This window comes from Saimiri boliviensis, chromosome 9, assembly GCF_048565385.1.
Source record: "Saimiri boliviensis isolate mSaiBol1 chromosome 9, mSaiBol1.pri, whole genome shotgun sequence".
NCBI classification, from domain to species: Eukaryota; Metazoa; Chordata; class Mammalia; order Primates; family Cebidae; genus Saimiri; species Saimiri boliviensis.
The window spans coordinates 99146501-99172556 of NC_133457.1; the positions used below are offsets into that span (position 1 = coordinate 99146501).

At 40.7% G+C, this 26056-nt stretch overlaps 1 protein-coding gene across 2 annotated transcripts in view; it reads right to left on the minus strand.

The window, feature by feature from the left end:
• TRPC4AP (transient receptor potential cation channel subfamily C member 4 associated protein) overlaps positions 1–26056 on the minus strand; it is a 79507-nt gene that overhangs the window by 23638 nt on the left and 29813 nt on the right. For both annotated transcript variants that reach the window (XM_039479241.2, XM_010342675.3), the window contains exons 5-8: positions 25022–25077; positions 21378–21506; positions 15774–15981; positions 4610–4795 (exon numbers count right to left, since the gene is read on the minus strand). In XM_039479241.2, coding sequence (XP_039335175.1) covers positions 4610–4795; positions 15774–15981; positions 21378–21506; positions 25022–25077 — 579 coding nt within the window. The remainder of the gene's footprint in view (positions 1–4609; positions 4796–15773; positions 15982–21377; positions 21507–25021; positions 25078–26056) is intronic.

Sequence of the window (26056 nt, forward strand, 5' to 3'; positions counted from 1 at the left end):
GTGTATCTTCTTTAGAGAAACGTCTATTCAGATCCTTTGTCTCTATTTTGAAATGGGTTGTCTTTTTGAGTTATGGGAGTTCTTTATAAGTTCTAGATACAAATCCCTTCTTAGATACATGGTTTGCAAAAATGTCCCATTCTGCCTTCCCCACAAAAAATATTCTTCCATTCTGTGGGTCCTCTTTTCAGTTTCTTGATGGTGTTTTCTGAAGCACAAAATTTTAATTTTGATGAAGTCCAGTTTATTATTTATCTGGTTGCTTGTGCTTCAGATGTCATGTGTATGACATCTAAATTGTCAAATCCAAGGTCATGAAGCTTTATCCTTATATTTTCTTCTAAGGGTTTTATAGGTTTGGCTCTTACATTTAGGTCTTTGACCCTTTTAATTTTGTATATGATGTGAGGCCAGAGATCTAACTGCACCCAGCCCATTTTTCAAAACTGTTTTTGTTAATCTGAGTCTCCTACATTTCCATATGAATTTTAGGATCAGCTAATCCATTTCTGCAAAGTAGTCAGAGATTTCTGACAGAAAATGTGTTGGATCTGTAAGGCCGATCTGTAGACTGGAATGGGAATACTGTTACCTTAACAATATTAATCTTCTGGTTCAAAGACATGGGATGTCTTTACATTTATTTAGGGTTTAATTTCTTTCAATGATGTTTTGGAATTTTCAGAGTATAAGTTTTACACTTGTAAGTTCATATGTATTTTATTTTTTGATGTTATTGTAAATAAAACTGTTTTCTTAATTTCATTTTCGGTTTGTTGACTGCTATATATAGAAATACTACTCATTTTTTAACATTAGCCTTGTATTCTGAACCTTCGTTGAATCTGTTTATTAGCTTACTGGTTTTTATAGGTTCCTTAGGTTTTCTACATATAAGATAATCCCATCTGTGAACAGTTTCACTTCTCTTCTAATGTGCATGCCTTTAATTCCTTTTTCTCGCTTAACTGCCCTAGCCAGAACCTCCAATACAATGCTGAAGAGAAGCGGTAAGGGCACTGCCACTTCCAGATATGATCAGGAGCTCGTCTTGCTCCTGATTTTAGTGGGAGAAGCTTTCAATTTTTTGCCATTAGGTGTCTTGTTAGCCATGGGTTTTTTTTGTAAATGCCCTTTAACAGGCTGAGGAAGTTCTCTTCTGAGTTTTTGTTTCCACTATGAAGGGGTGTTGGATTTTGTCAAATGCTTTTCTGCGTCTATTCAAATGTTGATGTGGTTTTTGTGCTTTATTCTATTAATATGGTATATTATATAAGCTGATTTTCAAATGCTGAACCAAACTTGCATAAATCCATTTGGTCATGGTATACAATCCTTGCATGTTGCTGTAGTTGGTGTGCTAGTATTCTGTTGAGGACTCTGCACCTATAATCATAAGAGATACCAGTCTTGTAATGTCTTTGTCTCGTTTTGGTATCATGATAATACAACCTCAAAGAATAAGTTAGGAAGTGTTCCTTCCTCCTTTATTTTATATTTGAGTCTGGAAAGTATTGGTGTTAATTCTTCTTGAAACATTTGGTAGAATTAACCAGTGAAGCTGTGTGGGCCAGGACTTTTCTTTATGGGCAGTTTTTCATTATTTATTCAATCTTGTTGTTATACTTCTGTCAGATTTTCTATTTCTTCCTGAGTTAGCTGCAGTAGTCTGTGTCTTTCTTTTAACTTGCCCTCTATGTTAATTTATAGGCATACATTGTTTATATTATTCCCTTAGAGTCCTTTTACTTTCCTAAGGTTGGTTGTAATGTATCTTCCTCCATTTCTAATTAGTAATTTGAGCCTTTCTTTTTTGGTCAGTGTGGCTAAAAGTTTGTCAACTTTGTTGATCTTTTTAAAAATTACCTTTAAAAAAATTGCCTTTGGTTTTGTAGATTTTCTCTACTGTTTTTCTGTTCTCTAGCTCACCAGTTTTCACTCTAATCATATTACTTCCTTTTCACCTTGTTTGAGATGTTTGTTCCTTTTCCAATGACTTAAGGTAGAAGTTTAGGCACTTTAGATTTTTGGAAAAATGTAGGGATTTATAGCTTTAAAGTTCCCTCTAAGCATGCTTTAGCTGCATTCCATAAGTTTGATATATAGTGTCATTTTCATTTGTCTCAAAATGTTTTTTTTTTTTTCCTCAGACGGAATCTTGCTGTCACACAGGCTGGAGTGTGATCTCGGCTGGCAGCAGTAGATATGCAGTTCATATCTACTGCTGAGTCTTACTAGTAAATTTTTCATTTTGATAATTATACTACTCTTATTTTTGTTATTTGTTTTGAGATAAAGTCACCCAGGCGCAACTGCAGTGGCACAATCTCAGCACACTGTGACCCCCACCTCCCAGGTTCAAGCAATTCTCATGCCTCAGCCACCCAAGTAGCTGGGATTATAGGTATGCACCACCATGCCCAGTTAATTTTTGAATTTTCAATACAGATGGAGCTTTGCCATGTTGGCACGTCTGGTCTTGAATTCCTGGTCTCAAGTGGTCTGTCCACCTCAGCCTCCCAAAGTGCTGGGATTATAGGCATGAGCCACGACACCTGGACTGATTTATACTTCAACTCCAGAACTTCCATTGGGCTCTTTTTAAATTCTTCCTATCTTTTTGTTGTTATTCTCTATTTAATGACACATTATCAAATAGTCCTTTACTTTGTCAAGCAGCTTTAGTTCTTTTATCACATTTTTAATGGCTGCTTTGAAGTCACTGTTAAATCTGCTTATCTGGACTCTTTCGCAGGCAATTTCTGTCGCTTGCTTTTTCTTGTGTATAGGTTACACTTTCCTGTTTTTTGAGTCTCTATTTTTGTTAAAAACTGGACATTTTAGACTGGGCGAGATGGCTCACACCTGTAATCCTAGCACTTTGGGAGGCCGAGGCGGGTAGATTGCCTGAGCTCAGGAGTTCAATACCAGCCTGGGCAAATCGGTGAAACCCTCTCTTTACTCAAATACAAAAAATTAGTCAGCCGTGGCAGTGCACACCTGTAATCCCAGCTACTCGGGAGGCTGAGACAGGAGAATTGCTTGAACCTCGGAGGCAGATGTTGCAGTGAGCCGAGATTGCACCACTGCACTCCAGCCTGGGCAACAAAGCGAGACTGTCTCACAGGGCTTGTTATTGTTATTTGCTTATTTATTAGTTTAGAAACTTGGCTAGGCTATTTTAGTAAAGTCTCTTTCCCCAAAAGACTGGTGAAAGTTTTGATGTTGTGCCTCACAGAGTGCAATCTTGGACATGTACAGAGTCTCCCTGGGATGACATTCAGCCAGGCTGTCTTTGGCTCCTTCCATGACCTCTCTGTTAAGCTTTCTGCCTTTTCTGGTATCACATCCAGCTGTTAGGCTCTACTAGCTGCAGTCTTGACTGTTTTTGACAATGCCCTGAAGTATAAACTGCTCCAAAGTCTAATTCAATTAAAATCAGGAAAGGGTAATTTTTGAAACTGAGCTTTGCTCTAACCTTAGGAGAGTTCTTCTCAGCTGTCTCTTTCCCTGGTTCTCTGGTGAACTAGCTGGCCTGTAGACCACCCTGTTCTTAATTAAGAAGAGGTACTTGACTGGGTACAGTGGCTCACGCCTATAATCCTAGCACTCTGGGAGGCAAAGGCAGGTGAATCTGTCTCTACTCAAAAAAAGAGAAAATATAAAAAATAAAAGAGTGGAAAAAAAAAAAAAAAGAGGTATCTGTCTCTTTATTTGCTCATCATCTCCTTAGGCATGAACTTCCCTAGACTCTGTTCTTAACTGCCTCTTTGCCTGGGCAAATTCTTGGAGCAGGGTCAGTAGTCTCTAGTCTTCTGAGCTTGCCTCTCCCAGTGTAAAACCTTTGTACACCATCAAGCTACGGCAAAGGTGAGACAGCCATACTTCTTAGCCTGAAGTATGTGGGACAGAGCTTCCACACCATGAGTGTGGTATGGAGGTGGGGCAAGGAAGGAAGCCTCTGATCTCTTTGCCATACTCACCAAGAACTTAGCCTCTTTAATTTGGAGCTGGAGGGAGTAAGAAAAGTTGGTGGCCTGCCACTCCCCATGAGATACCTATTCCTTGTTTGGGAGCAGAGAATTCCTGGGTTTATATATTCTGAACCCATCCTGCTGGCCAGAGTCAAATCCTTTAGGGATGGGCACCTAACCAAAGATGGGCTACAGTCCTTCACCAGGAAGCTGGAGCTGAGACTGGGAGCCTTCTTATTTACTAGGCAGTCTTCTGCCTAGTCCCATCAAGGGGACCAGGAAAAGCAGGGTACAATGAGAAAGACTAAAGAAATACTGTAGAAAGAAAAAGAGATGAGAGAAGTTCCCAGGTTCCTAAGAACGCTCTGGTTACTGGTTCTTGTCAGTCCCTGAGACACAGCAGTTTCAGGTCTGCAACAAAGCCCTTCTCCCTGAAATCAGATCCACTTTGTGGTGTTCAGTGAGGTCTCTGTAATAAGCTGTCAAGAGTCTTAATAGACGCAGTCTATAATTGCCTTGAGGAAAATTCTACTTTGAGCAAATCTCAAATTAATCCTCCTTGGAAAGGAGGGCAAGAATGGTCCCAGGGGCCCAAGGAAAAGCTCGTGATCACTAAGGGAGTGATCCTCCCATACCTTGATTGTGTTCTGACTCCTCATTGGCCACTCGCATCAGGGCATCTAGCACCAAAGCATTGTCTAGCCATGTGTACCACTCCTCCAACTCCTGAAGAAAGCTGGCTGTTCCCGTTGACTCTGACACCTTCCGAGTCGCCAGTTTGCAAAGCCGCTCAACAAAGCCAGGGATGCTGAGAAGGGCCGCTGCCAGGAAGAAAACGAGAGAAAATTTTTAAAACAGAGATGAGCAAAACTACCCTAAAGCCCTAACAAACAATCTGCATGACAGGAACAACTCTTCCTCTGATGGCAGCTAGTTAAAGCTACTCTTTTAAAATGAAATGCCAAGCCAAGGTAAAACAGTAACTATGTTATAGTCATAAGCTCAATTTTTAGCAGGTACAGGAAAACAATCTTTTTATCTACTAGGAATAAAATCAGAATAATCTTTATGCCTTAAATTTGTGTGTCTTTGAGCCAAGAGGTCAATTTCTGGGAATTTACTATAAGGAACTAGCCAGTCATATTACATAAGGACATCTGTATAAAGAGGTTCACTGATGTGGTTTCAGTAACAGCAAAAAGGTGAAGATAACTAAATGTTTATCAAGAGGTGATTAATTAAATACGATACATTTATGCAATGGAATATTGCATAGATGTTAAGAATGACACACATATCTTTATATAGTGACTCAAAACAGCTATTAAAATTTACTTGTTAGAGAAAAAGAATAAATTATTAAACAGTATGGGTTTCGTTAAGTTCATTTTCTTCAAAAATTTAAATATTCCCTTCTTTAAAATACACAAATAATGGCTAGGTGCAGTGGTTCACGCCTATAATCCCAGCACTTTGGGAGGCTGAGGTGGGTGGATCATGAAGTCAGGAGTTCAAGACCTGGCCAATAGGATGAAACCCCGTCTCTACTAAAAAAAAAAAAAAAAAAAAACAAAAAAAAACGAAAATTAGCCAGGCATGGTGGCACATGCCTATAGTCCCAGCTGCTCTGGAGGCTGAGACAGAAGAATGGCTTGAACCTGGGAGGCAGAGGTTGCAGTGAGCCGAAATCACGCCACTGCACTCCAGCCTGGTGACAGAGCAAGACTCTACCTCAAAAAAAAAAAAAAAGAAATTCATTTTTTTTGGTCCTACAGAGTGATAGCAAAAATAAAAATAAAAAAAATACACAAGTAAGGAATGAAAGCATATATACCAAGGGATTTACTGTGGCTATTCCTGAGCAGGAGAGAATATAAACATGTCTCTTAAAATCACTCATCTATAGTTTCTAGTTTCCCTGTAACATTTACTAGCAGGATGAAAGAAGATAAACATTTTTTAAGGTTAAAAAAAACACTGAATAATTACCCAATTTTTCTTTCCACTGATGTCATTTTATTCATAATGAGTGAGGTGGAAATTCTGATCAGCAAAGAAGAACATCATAAACCTTGGAGACAGGGAGATCCAGGTTCAAATCCTGACTCCATCATTTAACCTTCTTTAAAATGAGACTAATGCCTGTTCATGTTTGCTTGTATATGCACTAAATCTCCCTGGAAGGACAGAAAAGAAGCCGACAGCAGTGGCTGCCACTGTAAACAGTCAAAAGATGGAAATAGCCAAAATGTCCATCAAGTGGAAAAGGGAATTAGGTCTCTAGGAATAAGAGTGGAATGGAAACTTTTCAATAAATACCTTTTTGAATCTGCAGACTTTTTGGAGCCATGTGAATATTATACCTAATTAAAAATTAATAAATAACTAGATATTTCAGTGTATTAGGGGATTACTATTAATTTTTTATATGACAGTTATGTTTCTTAAAAGTCATTATCTTATAGAAATACTGCAATATATGCAGGTGAAATTATATAATGTCTAGGGTTTACTTCAAAATAACCCAAAGGTGAAGTAGAGAATAGTCAATGGGAGTAGAGATAAAGTAAAACAGGCTGGCTGGGTGCAGTGGCTCACACCTGTAATCCTAGCACTTTGGGAGGCCAGGGTGGGTGGATCACTTGAAGCTAGGAGTTTAAGAGCAGCCTGGCCAACACGGCAAAACTCCGTCTCTACCAATACAAAAATCAGCCAGGCGTGGTAGCGCGTGCCTGTAGTCCCAGCTACTCAGGAGGATAATGTACGAGAATTGCTTGAACCCAGGATGCAGAGGTTGCAGTGAGCTGAGATCACACCACTGTACTCCAGCCTGGATGACACACACACAAAATAAGACAGCGCATCAGCTGACAATTGTTGAAGTCGAGTGATGAGTAAATGGTATTAGAGGTGTTCTAATTTTACATGTGTGAATTTTTCCATAATGAAAAATTTTATTTATTTTTCCCTTAAATATTAGATAGCAAGACAGTATGTTTACTTATTTTTTGAGACAAGGTCTGGCTCTGTTATCCAGGCTGCAGTGCTTGGCACAGTCTCAGCTCACTGCAACCTTTGCCTCCTGGGCTCAAACCATCTTCCTACCTAAGACTCCCAAGTAGCTAGGATTACAGGCACACACCACCATGCCCAGCTAATTTTTGTTTTTCTTTTGGTAGAGACAGGGATTTGCCTTGTTGCCCAGGCTGGCACGGAACTCCTGGGTTCAAGCTATGGCATGCCTCAGCCTCCCAAAGTGCTTGAATTACAGACGTGAGCCACCACACAAGCCATAATAAAAAATTTTAAAGATTCAAAAGAATACAACATTAAAGGAAATTTAAAAAAATATTTTTATTAGCTATTACTAATTTAAAATAATTACTATAGTAATTAGGGGGATTATATTAAGTCACATAAATTCAGTGCCCACCACAAAGTTTGATAAATAATCTTGGTTCCTTTTTCATCTATTAGTGAGTGGCTATGAGATGGTGTCTGACCTCACTTAAAAAATAAAACTACATTGAAGTTCCTCAAAAAGTCAAACATAAAATTACCATATGATCCAGCAATTTCACTCCTACATATATACCAAAAAGAACTGAAAACAGGTGTGCACACAAATATGTGTACACACATGTTCACAGCACTATTCACAACAGCCAAAAGATGAAAACATCCCAAATGTTCATAGAATGAAGAGATAAACTGTGGTACCTACACATGATATTATTCAGCCATATAAAGGAATAAAGTACTGACATGTTACAACATGAATGAACCTCAGAAACAATATGCCCAGTGAAAGAAACCAGATACGCTATATGATTCCACGTGCAGGCATGCACTGCATTAACACTGTTATGGTCAATGACGGACCATACAGAGGATGGTGGTCCCATATTATAACACTCTATTTTTACTACACATTTTTTTCTTTTGAGATGGAGTTTCGCTCTTGTTACTCAGGCTGGAGTGCAATGGCGCGATCTCGGCTCACCGCAACCTCCGCCTCCTGGGTTCAGGCAATTCTCCTGCCTCAGCCTCCTGAGTAGCTGGGATTACAGGCACGTGCCACCATGCCCAGCTATTTTTTTTTTTTGTATTTTTAGTAGAGACGGGGTTTCACCATGTTGACCAGGATGGTCTTGATCTCTTGACCTCATGATCCACCCGCCTCGGCCTCCCAAAGTGCTGGGATTACAGGCTTGAGCCACTGCGCCCGGCTACACATTTTTTTCTATGTTTAGATACACAAACACCATTATGGTAAAACTACCTACAGTATTCAGTACGGAAACATACTGTAGAGGTTTGCAGCTTAGGTGTACAGTGGGCTATACCAGCTAGGTTTGTGCAAGTACACTCTGTGACATTTACCAATGACAAAATCACCTGAGTTTCTCAGAAGGACAGAGATTAAGAGACACATGACTATGTATGAAGTAATCAGAATAGGTAAATCCACAGAGAAAAAAGCAGAATGGTGGTTGTCAGTGGTCAGGGAGAAGTGGTAATGCAGGTGTCCCCAAACTTTTTACACAGGGGGCCAGTTCACTGTCCCTCAGACCGTTGGAGGGCCGCCACATACTGTGTTCCTCTCACTGACCACCAATGAAAGAGGTGCCCCTTCCTGAAGTGCGGCGGTGGGCAGGATAAATGGCCTCAAGGGGCCGTAGTCTGGGGACGCCTGTGGTAACAGGAAGTAGCTGCTTAATGTGTATGGGGTTTCCTTTCGGGGTGATGAAAACCTGCAACTAGACAGAGGTGGTAGCTGCACGACACTGTAAAGGCACTAAATGCTGCTGAATTGTTCATTTTAAATTGGTTGATTTTATATTATGTGACCTCTACCTCCATAAAATAATTACACAGAGACAGATTTTTTTTTGAGACACCACTTTTTTTTTTTAACACATCGGCTTGGCAAATATAAAGGAAGTTTGAAATTGCTGTGTACTGGGAAGGCTGCAGACAACAGGGTGGGAAGATGAACAAGTAATTTCTTTGGAGGGTTAATTTGTCAACACTTATCAAGTTTCATTAATAGAGGACTAGTTGGCCGAGCGTGGTGGCTCACGCCTGTAATCCCAGCACTTTGGGAAGCCGAGGCGGGAGATCGAGACCATTCTGGTCAACATGGTGAAACCCCGTCTCTACTACAAATACAAAAAAAAAAAAAATTAGCTGGGCATGGTGGCGCACGCCTGTAGTCCCTGCTACTCGGGAGGCTGAGGCAGGAGAATTGCTTGAACCCAGGAGGCAGAGGTTGCGGTGAGCCGAGATCGCACCATTGCACTCCAGCCTGGGTAACAAGAGTGAAACTCCGTTTCAAACAAAAAAAAAAATTGAGGACTAGTTAATTAAAATTATGGTATGCTCATATAATAGAATACTATATAACTGCAAACAGGAATCTCATAATTCTATATATACTGGAATGTAATGTTTGGCAAGATAAGTTAAATAAAAAGAGACAGGGCAGTGCTGATTTTATATGACTTATTTACATTACCACCTGTACAAACAGGAAGCAATCTCTCTCCCTCCTTCCCTTATCCCATGACTGAGTATGTACAGAATATCTTTGGAGGCGTGTTTAAGCAACTGGTAAAAAGTTACCACAAGGAGAGGGACAAACTTTCTGCTGTACGCCTGCTGTTCCTTTTTACTTTTTTTTTTTTCTTTTTGAGATGGAGTCTTGCTCTGTCACCCAGACTGTGTGGAGTGCAGTGGTGCGATCTCGGCTCACTGCAACCTCTGCCTCCAAGTTCAAGCAATTCTTCTGCCTCAGCCTCACAAGTAGCTGGGGTTGCAGGCCCATGTCACCACACCCAGCTAATCTTTTCTATCTGTAGTAGAGACAGGGTTTCACCATATTGGCCAGGCTGGTCTCGAACTCCTGACCTCATGCCTCAGCCTCCCAAAGTTGTAGGATTACAGGTGTGGGCCACTGCACCTGGCCTGTACCATTAAAAAAAAATCTTAGGTATATATTATTTTTTCTAAAAACAAATAAATAGGCTGGGCGTGGTGGCTCATGCCTGTAATCCCAGCATTTTGGGAGGCTGTGGGTGGATCACCTGAGGTTGGGAGTTTGAGACCAGCTTGGCCAACATGGCGAAACCCCATCTCTACTAAAAATACAAAAAAAAAAATTAGTTGGGCACAGTGGTGCATGCCTGTAGTCCCAGTTACTTGGGAGGCAGAGGCACAAGAATTGCTTGAACCGGAAGGTGGAGGTTGCAGTAAGCTGAGATTGTGCCACTACACTCCAGCCTGGGCGACACAGCCAGACTATCTAAAAAAAAAAAAAGAAATAAAACGAATTTGTATTCTACATGAAAATCTTCACATAGCTGGATTTTTATTCTTGTATTTCTTTTCTCCAGCAAAAAGAGCTCCTGTTGCTTGAACTGCTCCTCTCAGGACAGTATGTAGGAGCTAGTCTTCCCCATTCCAGCACATTGAACACACTCCTCCAGATGTGATGTGCCCAGCACTCAGTGTTGTAAGTTGGATTTTCCACCTGAGATTCTTGAGCTGTTTTTGAGTCACTCATCTCTTGAAAAGCTGATGAAAGATATAGACCTTCTCCTGAGAAAAAAAATTCACTGGACCAATCATACTTAGCAACTCATATACAATCTCATGGGCTGCTATCCCAGCATCATACAGTCCTTGTAATTCTCACAGCTTTATCAATAGCTACCATACCTTGTTGGTTAATGTTAAACCGACAACTAAATCACTCACAACTCCTGAGAATTTGTGCAGAAGCAGGCCTCTTCTCTCCCCTCGTTTCTGAAACATCAGTATTTCCCACACACTCCTGTAGTTTCCCTAGTGCTTTAGGCCCTGCTTTCAGCTTCATGTGTTGCATAAATTAGTCCCTCTCAGCTAAATGTCACTTATACAATGGCCTATAGCTTCATTTACATCTCTGCTCAAAATCTTGAATGATGTTACTTTCCCTCAGAAGGAAATCATTTGTTCTCATCTGAATTGACAGAAGGAACAACTGGTAGTTCTGAGAATCTCAAAAAAGACTCACGTAATGATTAATTACGAATCTCAAAAAATAACGATTTATGCTATTTTCCTGGAGATCAGATAATTTGCATTAGAGAATTACAACTAAACTATCTGAGCTCCAGGAAGATAGCATAAATCATTATTTTGCTGGGCAAGAAAATGACCTCACAGCCATAGTTTATTAAAAACAAAACAAAAACTTTTGGCAACATCCTACATATTTCAGCTTTCCATATAGTTATGGACTGCATTCCCCCTCCCAAATTCATGTTGAAGATCTAGCCCCAAAATGACTGCATTTTGAGACAGGGTCTTTAGGGAGTGTGATAGTTAATTTTAGCTGTCAACTCAACTGGATTGTGGGATGCCTACATGACTGTCGAAGCATCGTTTCTGGGTGTGTCTATGAAGGTGATTCCAGAAGAGATTGGTGTACGGTCTGTGAACTAAGAGGGAAAATCTGCCCTCAATGCGGGCAGGTACCATCCAATTGTCGGGGGAAGCCAGGGGAGGTGATGGAGGAAAACAAAAAGGAATTCTCCCCCTTCTGGAGTGGGAAGTTTTTTCCTCCTGCTCTTAGATATAAGACTCCAGGATCTTTGGCCTTTGGTCTCGGAGACTTGCACCAGCAATCTCTGGGGTCCTCCAGCCAGGGGGCTAAACCGTTAGCTTTCCTGCTCCTAAGATTTCTGGACTTGGACTGAGCCATGCTAATGGCTTCTCAGGTTCTCCAGCTTGCAGATGGCTTATCTTTTATTTTATTTATTCATTTTTGGAGACAGAGTTTCACTCGTCACCCAGGTTGGAGTGCAATGGCACGATCTCGGCTCACTGCACCCTCCGCCTCCTGGGTTCAAGCAATTCTCTTGCCTCAGCCTCCCAAGTAGCTGGGATTACAGGTGTGCGCCACCACACCTCGCTGATTTTTGTGCAGATGGCTTATCATGGGACTCCTCTGCCTCTATGATCATGTGAGCCAATTCTCCTAATAAATGCCCTCTCATAAATCCTATTGCTTCTCTCTCTCTGGAGACTGCTGCCTAAAACAGGGAGGTAATTAAGGTTAAATAAGGTTATAAGCGAGGGGCCCTAAACTGAGAAGACCGGTGTCCTTATCAGAAGAGGAAGAGACACCAGAGATATCTGTCTCTCCTCATCCACACAGAGGAAAAGTCCTATGTGGATAAAATAAAAGGGTGGCCATCTAAAAGCCGGCAAGAAAGGCCTCGCCAGGAACCAGTCCTGACAGCACCTTGATCTTGGACTTCCAGCCTCCAAAACTGTGGAAAAAAAAAATCAGTGTCCATTAGTCAAGCCACCTAGTCATGGTTAACTTGTTACGGCAGCTCAAGCTGACTGATACACACACCTGATATAAACGCATTCACTACTGGAGTGCAATTCAACAATGAAAACATTCAGAGGGCTAAGACTTTTCTCACCCACTCTTGATTTAATTACATCCACCAGCTTGGCCTTCCCAAGGCACTTGAATGGAGAAAAATGTGTGGGTAAGCAAATGGAGCAGAAATTATGGTCAGACTCTGTATACCTCATGTGCAGAACTACAACATTTAAGCTTTATCCCAAAAATTACAAGCAGAATCACACACAGACTGTCTACCAGGTTAGTCACACAGGTATGGAAGTGAATCTAGATATTTTATAAGGACTTTTAAGAAAAACTGCCCCCCACCCCCCGCCACCTGAAACAAAAAATAACTGGGCTTTGGGTTCTCAGTTAAAAAAAAAAAGAAAGAAAAACTTGCTGACTAGAATAGTTCATTCCCCAAGAATAACAGGTAATGTTAGTTTTACTTAAGTCAGTTTACAAACAGGCATGTGAAGATAATCAATACTAACAGGATCAAAATCATCTGCCAGAACAGATTCCTTAAATGGGAAACGAAAAAATGAAAGTTACTTAGTGCCTCGGCATACACAGGTGCTCTGTACAGAACCTTTCTAGCCCTCAGTTTCCTCATTATGTGCAATGGGGATACTAATCTCTATTCCACAGGGCGCTTGAAGATTAAATAAAATCACTTCTAGGTAAAGTAGTTAGCCCAGTATTTGCCATATAGCAGGAGCTTAGCAAATACGACCTTTTGTTGATGTATATGGAGGTGTGTACACCAGCTCTGAGGTATAATTTAGCTAAAATGAAAACTACATATTTTTTTAAAATGCAAATTTGCTAAAACGAGAACTCCCCAAAAATCACAAAGAAGGAGTGGGAAGAAAACTATACAAAGACCAAGGAAGATCTTGTTATCTAGGGACACAGGAGGAAACACAAATCTGGAGAGAGAATGACTAATCTGGGGTCAGAGTCCACAAACTTCTACCTTTACATGTGACTCCAACACATAACATTATATTCCCTAATAACCTACAAAGTACAGTTATGATCACCTCACGTTCCTAACTAAAACTACCTATGAACAGAGTGAACAGAAGGCTCGTATTCAGCCTCAGGAGAGGGGCTGCTCTGAAGCACTTGGCAACTCTGCAGAGCCAGCCTGGGGAACGCACACAACTAGACTTTAGAAACAACTGTTTTCAGAGCATGATCAGTGCTACCTCTGGATGGTTGTGGTTTTCTATTGCTACTTTTTAGTGACATATTTGCTTATTTGGTGTACCCTAAGGTACACAGTGATAGTTTTTTGTATTAACAATATTTCTAGCCTGTTAACATTGAAAAACTAGCTTTTTTTTTTTTTTTGAGACAGAGTTTTGCTCTTGTTACCCAGGCTGGAGTGCCATGGCGTGATCTCAGCTCACCGCAACCTCTGCCTCCCAGGTTCAGGCAATTCTCCTGCCTCAGCCTCCTGAGCAGCTGGGATTATAGGCATGCACTACCATGCCCAGCTAATTTTTTTTTTTGTAGTTTTAGTAGAGACAGGATTTCGCCATCGTGACCAGGATGGTCTCAATCTCTTGACCTTGTGATCCACTCGCCTCAGCCTCCCAAAGTGCTGGGATTACAGGCGTGAAAAACTAGCTTTTAAGACACAAGTTTCAGTTCAAATATGAATTATCTATACTCCTCTGGCCAAAACACATATATGCCAGTTTCTCCAAAATCTGTGTAGGCAACATTTTAGATAGAACACAGTTCTTTTGCTACTGAACAGAAATAGGTGGGGTAGATTGATGAGAATAGTGTTTTGTTTTAAAAGCGATATAGTTACATGGTTCTAAAATCAAACTATATTTAGAAGTATACAGTAAGGAGTCCCACTCCCACTGCTACTACCTTCCCTTATCACCTACTTCCTATTAAGTAACCACTCCAGGTTTCTTGTGTATGCTTTCAGTTTCTTTAAGCATACAATATGTGTGTATGGTCTTATCTCCCCAACTTAACAGAAAAACTATCATATTATACACACAATTCTGTATTTTCCTCATCATTAATATACACTGGAGCTTATTCTATACCAGTACATACAGATCTTCATTTTTTCAAAGCTACACAATTTTCCGTTATATAAATATTGAATACATTAAGCAGTCTCTTGTTAACAAACATCTGGGTTCATTTTGTTATTACAACCAATGTTGCAATGAATAATTTTTTTTGAGACAGATTCTAACTCTGTTGCCCAGGCTGAAGTGCAGTGGTGTGATCTAGGCTCACAGCAACCTCCACCTCCTTGGTTCAAGCAATTATCCTGCTTCAGCCTCCCAAGCAGCTGGGACTACAGGCGTGCACCACCACCATAGAGATGAGATTTTGCCATGTTGGGCAGGCTGGTCTCAAACTCTCAACCTCAAGTGATCTTCCTGCCTCAGCCTCCCAAAGTGCTGGGATTACAAGAGTGAGCCAACATGCCCAGCCTCAATAAATAATCTACGGTAGTCCTCCCTTAGCTAAGACCCCACAGCGAATACCGGAAATGGCAGATAGCACCAAGCCCTATATATACTAGTTTTTTTCTTATACATACGTAAGTATGATAAAGCTTAATTTATAAATCAGGTAAAATAAGAGATTAACAACAATAACTAATGATAAAATAGAACAATTATAACAAGATGCTGTAATAAGAGTTATACGAATGTGGTCTCTTCTGGAATTTTCCAGTTAATATTTTCAGATTGCAGTTGACCACAGGTAACTGAAACCACAGAAAGTGAAACTGCAGACAAGAAGGGACTAGTGTTTATACATCATATCTATAAAATGAAGGCCCGGGAGAGACTTAGTAGGTCAAAGGCATATGCATTTGTAATTCTGATAAAAAGTGGTTCTTAACTTTTTTGTGGTTCTGAGCCCATTAAAAATCTAATGAGAGGTAAGGAACTTGGTTCCAAAAATAATGAACAGATACACAAAATTCACATAACTAGGAGCCCTCAAATGGATCCATCTCTAGAGATATTAAAAAGGGGTGCTAGGTGTCGTGGCTCACATATGTAATTCCAGCACTTTGAGAGGATGAGGTGGGTGGATCACTTGAGCCCAGGAGATCAAGATCAGCCTGGGCAACATAGCGAAGCCCCATCTCTTCAAAAAATACAAAAATTAGCCCGGTGTGGTGGCACTTGCCTACAGCCCCAGTTACTCGGGAAGCTGAGGTGGGAGGATAACCTGAGCCTGGGAAGGTCAAGGCTGAGTCACAACTGGCCACTGCATTCCTGCTTGGGTGACACAGTGAGATCCCATCTCAAAAAAAAAAAAAAAAAGAGCTAGAAGATTTAGGAAGGGCCTCAGAGCTATAATCTCAAAATCTGAGAACTTGGAGACTTTACCTTGATTGATTTCAGCTGCAGAAGGCCCCAAACTCAAGCTCTTCTTCTGTTGAGCGTTTTTGGCAAGAAGCGTGTGCTTGTCATCATTCCCTGTATCCATCTCTGAAATGGTGACAGCCAGAATCCGGCAGAAATTAGCGAGCTGCTGCTGATCGAAATTGGATACTAAGGAACTCAGATTGGGGACTTCATCTAGTCGGATCATTTCCTAAAGAAGACAAAAATGAAACAATCCCCACGCTCAATTCACTCAAGAGATTGGATGTGCCTTCTTTTTCATCCCCCTTATATGGGGCTCAATAGCTAGATCACTTAGGTTCATATCTCAGCTCTGTAACTTGCAGCTCTGCAACCTTGGATAAGTTATAACAATCTTTCAAGTCTTTGCTTGTTTATCTGTAAAATGGGACTACCCTATCTCACAGGATTAGTCTGAGGGCTAAATTTACCTTTTGAGCACCACTGTTCTTACTTATTTTTGTGGTATATTTTGCCTACTTCTTAAAAAAGGAAATGCCTACCAATCAAGTTTTAGAAATCGTAAGTTAGCATTCTTGCTATAAATTTTCTTTTTAAAAAAATAAAGGCCATGCGCAGTGGCTCATGCCTGTAATCCCAGTACTCTGGGAGGCTGAGGTGGGTGGATCACCTGAGGTTGGGAGTTCGAGGCCAGCCTGACCAACATGGAGAAAACCTCGTCTCTACTAAAAACACAAAATCAGCTGGGTGTGGTGGTGGGTGCCTTGTAATCCCACTATTTGGGAGGCTGAGGCGGGAGAATCGCTTGAACCCGGCAGGTGGAGGTTGCAGTGAGCCAAAATAGTGCCACTGCACTCTAGCCTGGGCAATAAGGACAAAAGTCCATCTCAAAAAAAAAAAAAATGAAATAAATAAATAAATAAATACTTCAAATATAGCTAAAGGCCTCTGAGTATCCCCCATCCAGTCGAATTTTCTTCTCTCCCCGCAGAGGCAACCATTGTTTTCAACTTCGTGTTTATGGTTCCCACGTATATTTTTATACAAATATTTCCATTAAAATACATGGTACTGCTCTGTGTGCACAGTGTGAATGGCACCATACTATAACTTACTTTTCATTTAACATGTTGAAAGTTTATCTACACTGATGCAAGCAGCTGTTTCAATCACTTCCCACTGTTTCACCCCACGGTTTAATCATTTCTCTCTTTTCCTTTTTTGAGAGACAGGGGTCTCACTCTGTTGCTCAAGCTGGAGTGCAGTAGCATCATCATAGCTCACTGTAGACTCAAACTCCTGGGTCCAACCAATCCTCCCACTTCAGCTTCCCGAGTAGCTAGGACTACAAGTGCACCCCATTACACCTAGTTTTTTAACAGCTTTTTTTTTTTTTTTTTTTTTTTCCCAGATGGAGTCTTGCTCTTTCACCCAGGCTGGAGTGCAGTGGCGTGATCTTGGCTCACTGACAACTCCACCTCCTGGGTTCAGGCAATTCTCCTGCCTCCTCCCAAGTAGCTGGAATTATAGGTGTCTGCTACCACACCAGGCTAATTTTTGTAGTTTTTAGTAGAGATGGGATTTTGTCATGTTGGCCAGGCTGGTCCTGAACTCCTGACCTCAAATGATCCACCCACCTTGGCCTCCCAAAGTGCTGGGATTACAGGTGTGAGCCACTGCACCCAGCCAACATCTTATTTTTATAGAGATGGGGTCTCACTATTGTTGCTCAGGCTGGAACTCCTTGCCTCAAGAAATCCTCTCACCTTGACTTCCTAAAGTGCTGGAATTACAGGCTTGAGCTACTGTGCCTGACCCTTTCTTTTTTTGAGACGGAGTCTTGCTCTGTCACCAGGCTGGAGTGCAGTGGCGCGGCCTCAGCTCACTGCAACCTCTGCCTCCTGGTTCGAAGATTCCCCTGCCTCAACCTCCCAAGTAGCTGGGACTACAGGTGCACGCCACCACACCTAGCTAATTTTTTGTATTTTTAGTAGAGATAGGGTTTCACCATGTTGGCCAGGATGGTCTTTATTTCCCGAACTCGTGATCCAACTGCCTTGGCCTCCCAAAGTGCTGGGATTACAGGTGTGAGCCACCATGTCTGGCCCCACTTTCTCTTAACATATTTAGGTGAACCACAGTCTTTCACTATTAAACAATGTTGCAATTAACATGCCTACAGGTACTCTCTGTGTACGCGTACATGTGGCCATTTATCTAGAGTAAGTGAAAGCCAAGAATTGTCTTTTTCTTGACTTTACTAGAAATATTTCCAAAATATTAACTTTAATATTTGCTGTAAATTTTAATAAGTACCCTGCATCTAGTTTATAAGTTTTCCTTCTATTGCTAGCTTTTATTAGGAATAATAATTGAATTTTATGAAATGCCTTGTGTTATTTGGTTCTATTCTCATTTATTACTCCTTAAAATCTGTAAATGTCATGTACTACATGAGTTTTTCTCATTCTGAACCATCCTGGTGCTACTCAGATAACACTTGCCATCCTTGATCCCACTAATTTACTGAACTTCCACTGGACTGGGTATTTCTCTTTCACTGCACAGATCACATGAACTTTTAATCATCTGTTCCTGCATCTACATCCCAAATAATCTGACCACACTTTGAAGAAGGCATATATCCTACCCTTTCTCCTGAGACTCAATATATAGTCTGAAACAAGTGCATGATTCCTAGGCACCCTCACGAATCCCACATTCCCTCTATTTCTAGTAATGGAGGAAGACAGGAATTTGCTGTGCAGGGGTATCGGGAAGCAGCTGCTTCCACCTTTCCCTAGTACAGAACAAATGTTAGCTGTCGCTATTAGTGGCAATTGTAACTTGCAGCTCACCAGTTTCTCCAGCCCTGTCTCAGTATATGGGTTCCAAAACAGGTCCCACAACCCCCAATCCACTTCTTATGTTTTCGTTTGTTTTAAATTTTAAGAATTATGTTTTAATTTTTGATACATATTATACAGCATAACAAAACGACTAGCTGTGTGTGCCTTTCCTATTGCATTTCTCTGCCTCTGGGAACCACTAACATTAATTATTATTGCCTTGACATTTAAAAACTAGTTTTATCAATGAATAATTTGCTTTTTTGAGCTTTACGAAAATGATATACTACCCACAGTCTTCTGCAATTGGCTTCTATCACTTGATCATTTCAATTATTCAGCTATGTTGTTGCCTATGGCAACAGTTCATTCATTTCTACTACTTTATAATATTCCATTGTGTGAAGACAGTACATACATACATCCCTTCTCCTATTGATGGATCAGAGACTTGGTTTCAGTTTTTTGTTCTGAAACAATGAAGCTACAAATATTATGTGTTACTTGATGCACAGGTATAGAAGTCTTCCTGGGGCAGTGGCTTCCACACTTTTTAACTATCACCAAGAACCACCACCAGTAAACATATATAAATATCAAACAAAAACTTATTCAAGTAATACCCTTACACAAAGCAGTCTGATCTTTTCTATTTGGCTTGTAGATCTGATGGACTGATTTCACAACCTTCTTGGTTTTAATCTAGTGTTTTCATTTCTAAGAATCACTGTTCTTGGACTGAGCTTCCCCACAAGTGTGCCCAGGCACAGGTTGTAAGTGACCCACGGCAAAATACTGATGTCTCAGCCCTCAGGGCAAAGCTTCCCTAGGTGCTGGGGCACAAGGTATGTGCCTGCTCAACTACAAAACAAAAAAAGAGGATATTGTGCTGACAAACTATCAGCAGTATGTAAGTGTTCCCACTGATACACATACTCTCCAACATTTGCCCACTCTCCCCCTCACTATGGTACTGATTTGCATTTCCTTGACTGTCAATGAAGTTAAGCATCTTCTCTTTCATATTTATGGACCATTTCTTTCTTGTCTGTGAGATGCTTGTTTATATCATTGCTCATCTGTCTACTGGGCTATTTGTCTTTTTCATGCTGATTTGTAAGTTTTTTGAGAGGAAATCTCCCTCTGTTGCCTAGTCTGGAGTGCAGTGACAACATCTTGGCTCACTGCAACCTCTGCCTCCTGGGTTCAAGCGATTCGCATGCCTTAGCTGGGACTACAGGTGTATGCCACTACACCAGGCTAATTTTTGTATTTTTTAGTAGAGACGAGACTGGGTTTCACCATGTTGGCCAGGCTGGTCTCAAACTCCTGACCTCAAGTGATCTGCCTGCCTCAGCCTCCGAAAGTGTTCGGATTACAGGAGTGAGCCACGGCACCTGGCCAGTAAGAATTCTTGATAAATTCCAAATACCAATCCTTTGTTGGTTACTCGAATTACAAATGTCTTTTCCCAGTTTGTGGTTTGTGTTTCCACTTTCTTTATGGCATCTACCCTCCTTTCAAACTGCACCAAGATACCCATAATGTTTGGTAGAACACATCACCATTTGGGGGTTCACAAAAAGGAATGAGAGGGAGTGAGAGGGCAAGTGGGAAAAGTTGTGAAGGAGCAATTCTCGACTCCTATGCTGAGACTGCTAGGGAGTCTAGAGTTTCCACTCTGGAGGCCCCCTTTCACACACTGACTGGAACGCACAATTACTGGAATAATAACAAAGCCTTTTTTATCAAAGGGCACAAAGGGTCTGTCTGGGGCCTGCACATATCTCCAGTGTGTTCCTACAGACAATAGGCCACTTGTGCTGGGCAATCACAAGCAAGGCCTGGGGAAAGCATAGCAAGAAGAAATGAAAGCTAGGGTCACCACAGTGCACGTGAACACACATTTCCCTGCAACAGCAACCTCTAGGAGGCTGCTCAACAGGAAGAGAAAGAAATTTGTCAACCTGCAATCAACATGGAGGCTCAGGACAGATCAGGACTGGAGAAGTGAGCTCCAGGTCCTAACAAGCATTACACCAAAAATGTAACACAGGGAGTCTCTAACAGAGGTCTATGAATGCATCTTTGGGTATCTGTGAACTCTTGAAATTTTTAATTTAGTTTTCATTTCGATCACAGTTTTTTAAAAAACCTATGGGTCATTTGAATATCAACCTTTTCACCAAGTCACAGTATTTCAGAGCTCCCATTTGTCTCCTACTGCACTGGTGCCAATTAACCAACTTTAATTGTTGATGACTAAAGAGAAAAAACAGAAGCAGACTTCGTAAGTAAAAGCCAAAAACATTGCTACCAAAGCAGAACATATCCTAACGAATGAAAGCTTCACAGCAGTTCAGATAGCAGTTCAGGTAGAGAAAAATGGTAAGAGAATGGAGTCACCGCAGAGCATACAACAGCACAGATATGCTACAAAGAACTTGCTCCAGAGTGATGAGTGGGGGCAATTTGATTTCAGCAAAGTAACATGAGGCATCACACTAAATTCACAAAGTCAATCTGAAGTTTTGAGTTTTAGAATTAGTTTGATTTCAGTGTATATGTTTGTTTAGGTTTTATAGTCATGGAAGAACCACTAGTATAAGGAGTAATCAAGTTTTATACCTGAATATATCTAAGTAACGCAATACATAACTTAACACTAGGAATCTGAAAGAATTTCTTTTTAAAAGCTTTGTATATTGTTCAAGTTTGAGAATCCAATGGTCTGAGTCACCCTTCCCCATCTGGTCGGCTTGCGGAGACAGCTTACCTTTTTAACACCCAAAATATCTTCAATGAGGGTCGCTGTTTGTAAGAATGTCTTCTTACTTGTCATCAGTGTAAACAGGAAGATCACAAAGTCATTCTTTTCTGCCAAACGCTTTGTAACTCCTTCCGTCTGTCACAAGAAGAAAAGACAGAATAGGTTGTAAGCACAAAATAAATTATGAAGAGCAAGGCATCCTTTACAGACACTGAAAAGCAATTTCACCTCTGAAAACTGGCATGAATCAACAAAAAGGGAATAACAATTTGACTGTGGGAAACACTCGTTAACTCCCTAGCCACGGAAGAAAAAAGCCTCCTGACATGCAGGCTACACAAGTGGGAGCCCACCTGTGAGAACATAACACAATGAGATGGTATTTCCTAAGAGAAATTATGTAAGGGTTCTGAACGCCATTCTTAAATTTGAAATACAACAGTGCCTGAAGCATGAATTTAAGAGTCAGACCCAAATTCTAATTCCAGCTGTGTGATCCTGAGCAAATCACTTCCCACCTTTGGAACTTCATTTTTTTCATCAGTAAAAAAAAAAAAACAGAATCTCACTGTGTCACCCAGGCTGGAGTGCAATGGCATGGTCTTGGCTCACTGCAACCTCTGCCTCCTTGGTTCAAGTGCATCTCCTGCCTCAGCCTCCCGGGTTGCTGGGATTATAGGCGCCCACCACCACACCCGGCTAATTGTATTTTTAGTGCAGATGGGGTTTCACCATGTTGGCCAGGCTGGTCTTGAACTCCTGACCTTGTGATCACTCACTTTGGCCTCCCGAAGTGCTGGGATTACAGGCATCGGCCACCACGACTGGCCAACAGTACTTTTTAAACTTTTAAGTTTAAACATCTTTAGACAGTTCGTACTTGCTCCAGTTTAGTCACAGTTTACACTAGTTCCCACTCCAACAGCAGCAATTTCAAACCTTTCCTGTTTTCTGCCTGATCCCTGGAGGCATTGGTGTTTGCAATCCTAACAGGCCCAGGTTTTCTACTTAACATGGAAATCAGTCAGACAGCACCTAATTAGACCATATCATCCTATGTTCCTCACTTTAAAATTTTTAAAAAATTTTATTTAAAAATACTTTTAGTTGATGTATAATAAAGGTACATAGTTTCAGAGTACATAGAATTTAATATATTCAGATAATTTATAAATATCAAATCAATGTACTTGGGACAGCCATCAGCTTAAATACTTGTCTCTTCTTTATGCTACCAGTCTCTTCTAGCTATTTTGAAATGTAAAACAGATTATTATAAACTAAGTTATATCCTTACTGATTTATCTAATACTTGGTCTTATTTCTTTTATCAACCCATATATTTGTAACCTTTAATCAACTTCTCTTCATATGTTTCTTTTTTTTTTAACTTAACTGTTTTACTGGAATGTCACTGATTAACATTAGGTATCATGATTTTAAAACAGCACCATAAAACTGGTGACTGAGGCCGGGCGCAGTGGCTCATACCTGTAATCCCAGCACTTTGGGAGGCCGAGACGGGTGGATCACGAGGTCAAGAGATCGAGACCATTCTGGTCAACATGGTGAAACCCCGTCTCTACTAAAAATACAAAAATTAGCTGGGCATGGTGGCGCACGCCTATAGTCCCAGCTACTCGGGAGGCTGAGGCAGGAGAATTACCTGAACCCAGGAGACGGAGGTTGCGGTGAGCCGAGATTGCACCACTGCACTCCAGCCTGGGTAACAAGAGTGAAACTCCGTCTCAAAAAAAAAAAACAAAAAACAAACAAACAAAAAAAACTGGTGACTGTATGGAAGCTGCCAATGATGGAGCTATCATATTACACACTGTATTATTCCATAAGGACAATTTCTTATTGGCCCTAGTTGCAAGAATAATTGTGCATTTCCTGAACAATTTGTTTTTATCTTATAGATCTCCCTGTGCCTATCTTTGTCATTAGCTATACCTGACTACTGGGCACTTGAAAGGTGGCTGGACCAAACTGAGATGTGCTCTTGGTGTTCAAACAAAAAACAAACAAACAAAAAACCAAAAGAGAAACATACTGGATTTTGAGAGCTTACTACTAAAAAAAAAAAAAAAAAAAAAAAAAAAATCTAATTAATCATTATACTGATTACATGTTAGAATGACAATATTCTTGATATACTGTGTTAAATAAAATTTATCATTAAAATTCACTATTTCTTCCTATTTTTTTCTTTAAAAAATGCAGTTACAAAGAAATTTAAAATAACCCAAGTGGCTTGCATATTTCAATTGCACAGCACTATTATGGATGCTGAATTATATAAGTGTTCAAACATATTCACCTATTTGTGTTGGCTGCTAAGAAATGTGGAGCCAAATTTGTGCCCATCCATCATACAGATGATTTTATGGTCTACATTTTTATATCCATCTAATTCCTGGCTGTACGTTATGTCCCCACTCTTGTTTTATCTTCTTTCTTACCTACTTGTGATCTTGGTATATTTTGCATACACCCACAAGATGCCAGAAATCTTATTTTGAATGAGGCAAGAAATGAAATGGAGCTAAATGTTCCTTTTTTATTTCCACAGCATACAGGGTTCACATCTATAATAGCACTCCTCTCATTCTGCCATGTATCATGATTCACGATTTACAGTTTACCACAAGTTTCTAAAAAACAGGTACTATGTCTTATAAAAACATTTATATATTGTTTTACAAAGTGTTTTCACATCTATTATCTCAGTTCTCATAATAAATCTATGATGTTAGTATGACCATTAACCGCACTCTATTGGTAAAAAACTATGGCTTGGGAGGTGTACTAAGCCAAGGACCAGAACACAAAATCGGGTTCACTGAGTGCTATCCTCTTTTGTTTCTATCAAATTGCTTCCTTTTTGAAGAATTCACCATTCTTCCTGGCTCAGTGGTCAACCTAGTATAGAGTCCTGCTCAATATATGGGTGGGGCTTCTGGTCTTGTTTTGTTTTCTAACAAGGAAAATGAAGAAATAGGCATAATGTGGGCCGGGCGCGGTGGCTCAAGCCTGTAATCCCAGCACTTTGGGAGGCCGAGGCGGGTGGATCACAAGGTCAAGAGATCGAGACCATCTTGGTCAACATGGTGAAACCCCGTCTCTACTAAAAATACAAAAAAAAATAGCTGGGCATGGTGGTGCGTGCCTGTAATCCCAGCTACTCAGGAGGCTGAGGCAGGAGAATTGCCTGAACCCAGGAGGCGGAGGTTGCGGTGAGCCGAGATCGCGCCATTGCACTCCAGCCTGGGTAACAAGAGCGAAACTCCGTCTCAAAAAAAAAAAAAAAAAAAAAAAAAAAAGAAATAGGCATAATGTAGTTAAAATGAGTCTTAAATTGTCACCTTTTGACAAGTAATTGTTCAGTTTCTACTTGGACAGCTCCAGGGCCCAAGGAGTTCAGTAGCTGCTGCAGCAGTCCTGGCTCTTAGTAACTGCTACAAAATTCTGCCTCCCCATCATTTCTACCCGTTAGTCCTGATTTTCAGGCACACATAAAATAAGCCCAATTCTCTCACTGTCTGAACAGAGTGCTCATGTTTGCCACCCCCGCTTGAATATTCCCATCTGAACCATTGCAGATCTGGTAGGGAGATAAATGGAGCCCCACTGGCAGGGGTACTTACACAGACACAGGTATTATACAGGATACTCAAGCAGTCCTTGGACATTTCATCACTTACTGAAAGTGAAAGGGGAACGACTGGTTATTTTTCTCATTGAAAAGATAGCAAAACGGTTACATTTTTTTTTTCAGCCTAAGAACTGATATAATCCCCTCCAAGATGATTATTTTCCTATTAACATATTGCTTCCAGTCCCCTTCTACCAGATTTTCATAGTGCCCATCAGAACCTATAAGCCCATTTGCATACTGCTTTTGGTTTGATAGAGCAGCTGTTTTCTTATTATGCTCTACGGTCTTCCTAATTTTTTTTTTTTTTTTTTTGAGATGGAGTCTCGCTCTGTCACCAGGCTGGAGTGCAGCGGCACCATCTTGGCTCACCGCAACCTCCACTTCCCAGGTTCAACCAACTTTCTTGCCTCAGCCTCCCAAGTAGCTGGGACTACAGGCATGTGCCACCATACCCAGTTAATTTTTGTATTTTTAGTAGAGACAGGGTTTCACCATGTTAGCCCGAAGGGTCTCTACCTCTTGACCTTGTGATCTGCCCACCTTGGCCTCCCAAAGTGCTGGGATTACAGGCGCGAGCCATGGCACTTGGCTAGTCTTCATAATTTCAACCTGTTCTTGTGCCATCGCTTAATAAAGCCATTTTCCCTTAATGTCTTGCTTAGGGTATATCCAGGATTTTTTTTTTTTTTCTTAAATAGACTACAAATAAGCAATATGTATGTGTATCCTTTTAAAGCTTGTATTAAACTGGTTCCTCAAGATACATTTTTAAAAGTAGAACTACTAGAATCTAAAGTATAAGCATCTTTTTTTTGTTCGTTTGTTTTGGTTTTTCAAAGATGAAGTCTTACTCTGTCACTCAGGGGCATGATCACAGCTCACTGTAGTCTTGAACTCCTAGGCTCAAGTAATTCTCTTGCCTTGCCCTCCCGAGCAGCTAGGACTACACGCAAGTACCACCACGCGTGGCTAAAAGTTAAAGGTATAATCATCTCAACTGCCTGTTATAAATTTCCATTGAAAG